This window comes from Populus alba, chromosome 11, assembly GCF_005239225.2.
Source record: "Populus alba chromosome 11, ASM523922v2, whole genome shotgun sequence".
In the NCBI taxonomy this organism is placed as follows: Eukaryota; Viridiplantae; Streptophyta; class Magnoliopsida; order Malpighiales; family Salicaceae; genus Populus; species Populus alba.
The window spans coordinates 1,580,477-1,582,412 of NC_133294.1; the positions used below are offsets into that span (position 1 = coordinate 1,580,477).

General features: G+C 37.4%; 1 protein-coding gene across 1 annotated transcript; it reads left to right on the plus strand.

Annotated features, from left to right (window-relative positions):
- The first annotated feature begins 322 nt into the window (after positions 1 to 322).
- LOC118045855 (major allergen Pru ar 1) lies at positions 323 to 1,230 on the plus strand. The gene is made up of 2 exons (XM_035054586.2): positions 323 to 589; positions 704 to 1,230. The coding sequence occupies exons 1-2, from the start codon at positions 406 to 408 to the stop codon at positions 997 to 999; spliced, it is 480 nt and encodes a 159-aa protein (XP_034910477.1). The 5' UTR covers positions 323 to 405; the 3' UTR covers positions 1,000 to 1,230.
- The last annotated feature ends 706 nt before the right edge of the window (positions 1,231 to 1,936 follow it).

The following is a 1,936-nucleotide window of genomic DNA, read 5'->3' on the forward strand; positions in this document are numbered from 1 at the left end:
TAAATACAAAACAACTCAAGTAAACCATCTGAAGAAATTCCCGTCAGTTTGGAATTATTCAAGTCGTAAATATATAGTTATCTTCCATAAAATTGACGTGCTAGGATTTTCCAAAATGTTGGAAAGCATACATAGTCAACTAGAATTTTATATGGTTTCAAGGGTGATTTATTTGACTAGGACATATATTATTTAATTAAAACAAATAATGACCAAGAACAGAATATGAGGAATTAATTAGCACTGGTCATCGACACAAATGTGTGATCCTTTCACACCACATAACCTTCAATTTCATGCTATAAATACTACCTCTCCTCCTCTTGTTTCAGCACCACAAAAACATCCTGCAAATCAACAAAATCCCCCCCCCCACTCTCAGTCTTTTAAAATCCAAAGTTTACAATGGGTGTCATCACTTTGGAAAATGAGTTTGCGGTTGCTGTCGCCCCAGCCAAGCTTTTCAAGGCATACTGCCTTGAAATTGACACTCTTTTGCCTAAGATTCTACCAGAGCACATTAAGAGCTCTGAGATAATTGAAGGAAATGGAGGGCCTGGAACCATCAGAAAGATCACTTTTGCTGAAGGTTAGTATATTATATGTTGCAATTACTTGTAATTATATTAACTATATTGAAATCATCATAACACTCGCTGTATGTACCGTACGGAGAAGTAACAAATTGATTTTGCACTTGCAGGAAAAGATCTCAGTTATGCCAAGCAGAAGATTGAGGCGATTGACGAAGAGAACTTGACCTACAGCTTCAGCTTGATTGAAGCCAATGTTTGGAAGGATGCAGTTGAAAAGGTGACTTATGAGCACAAGTTCGTGGCAACTCCCGAGGGAGGTTCCATTTGCAAGAGAACCAGCACATACTACATCAAGGGTGATGCTGAGATCAACAAAGATCAAATCAAGGATGTGTATGGCAAAAAGACAGCGGGCTTGTTCAAGGCTGTTGAGGCCTACTTCTTGGCCAATCCAGATGTCTAAATATGAGAATTCCCATGTTTGATAGTCTTTTTTGGTGTGGCTTGTTTTGTTCTTTTTTTTTCTCTGGCCTTGGCAGTGTGGCAAATGCTTTTTCTTCTTTTTTTGGATAATTTTTTTCTGCCTTGATAGCATTTGATTTTGTGGTCATGTGGTTATTTGTATGGAAGCATTTCCATTAAGTTATTGTATTGTTTGCAATATACATAATAAAAAGCTTTTTGTTTCCTTATATATTTTTGGAGAGGACTTGAGTTTATGGAACTTTCTTCTCTTTCCCTTTTCTTTTTTTTAAATAAAAAATGATAATACATCGAAGAACAAAAACAAGGATGTGTATGGCAAAAAGACAGCAGGCTTGTTCAAGGGTGTTGAAGCCTACTTCTTGGCCAGATTTGGATCACAGACATGATTTGGATCATAGACAATTTCTAAAATTGTATTTGAAAGTAATTGAATAAGGGCGTTGGATGGGTGGCCCAAACGTTGGTGCCAAAGATGGGAGGTATGGTGGACATGGTGAACTAGATGTGGATTTTAGATAGCTGTGAGGTAGTAGAGCCCATTAAATTGCTTGTCCAGGCCAATCGTCCTCCCCGTGGTCACGTCCTGCACAATACAAAATTTATCAAAGAAAATCACAATACACTGCAATTCTCATGTCAATTTGCTCACAGATAATAAGTTCACATTGAATTGAGGAACGTGAAGAACTCCATCAAGAGTTATTGTTTCAGATACTTTAATGGACCCAATGTTATGAATTTTTTCTTTTCCTTCATTGGGTAACCCAACAAAATCATGAGGAGCGTGCAGCATGTTAGGTGTAGGTGCAAAACATGAAATGTGATCTGACGCTCCGCTGTCCATTATCCAGTATATATTTGAATGTGGGTTATGTTATGATAGATTACAAGTAGGTGCAATAGTACCTGTTTTA

Bases quoted from the DNA above. Each gene is read 5' to 3' on its own strand.
- LOC118045855 (XM_035054586.2), top strand. From the start codon at position 406: ATGGGTGTCATCACTTTGGAAAATGAGTTTGCGGTTGCTGTCGCCCCA. The intron at 590-703 runs GTTAGTATATTA...TTGCACTTGCAG, and splicing joins AAAGATCACTTTTGCTGAAG to GAAAAGATCTCAGTTATGCC.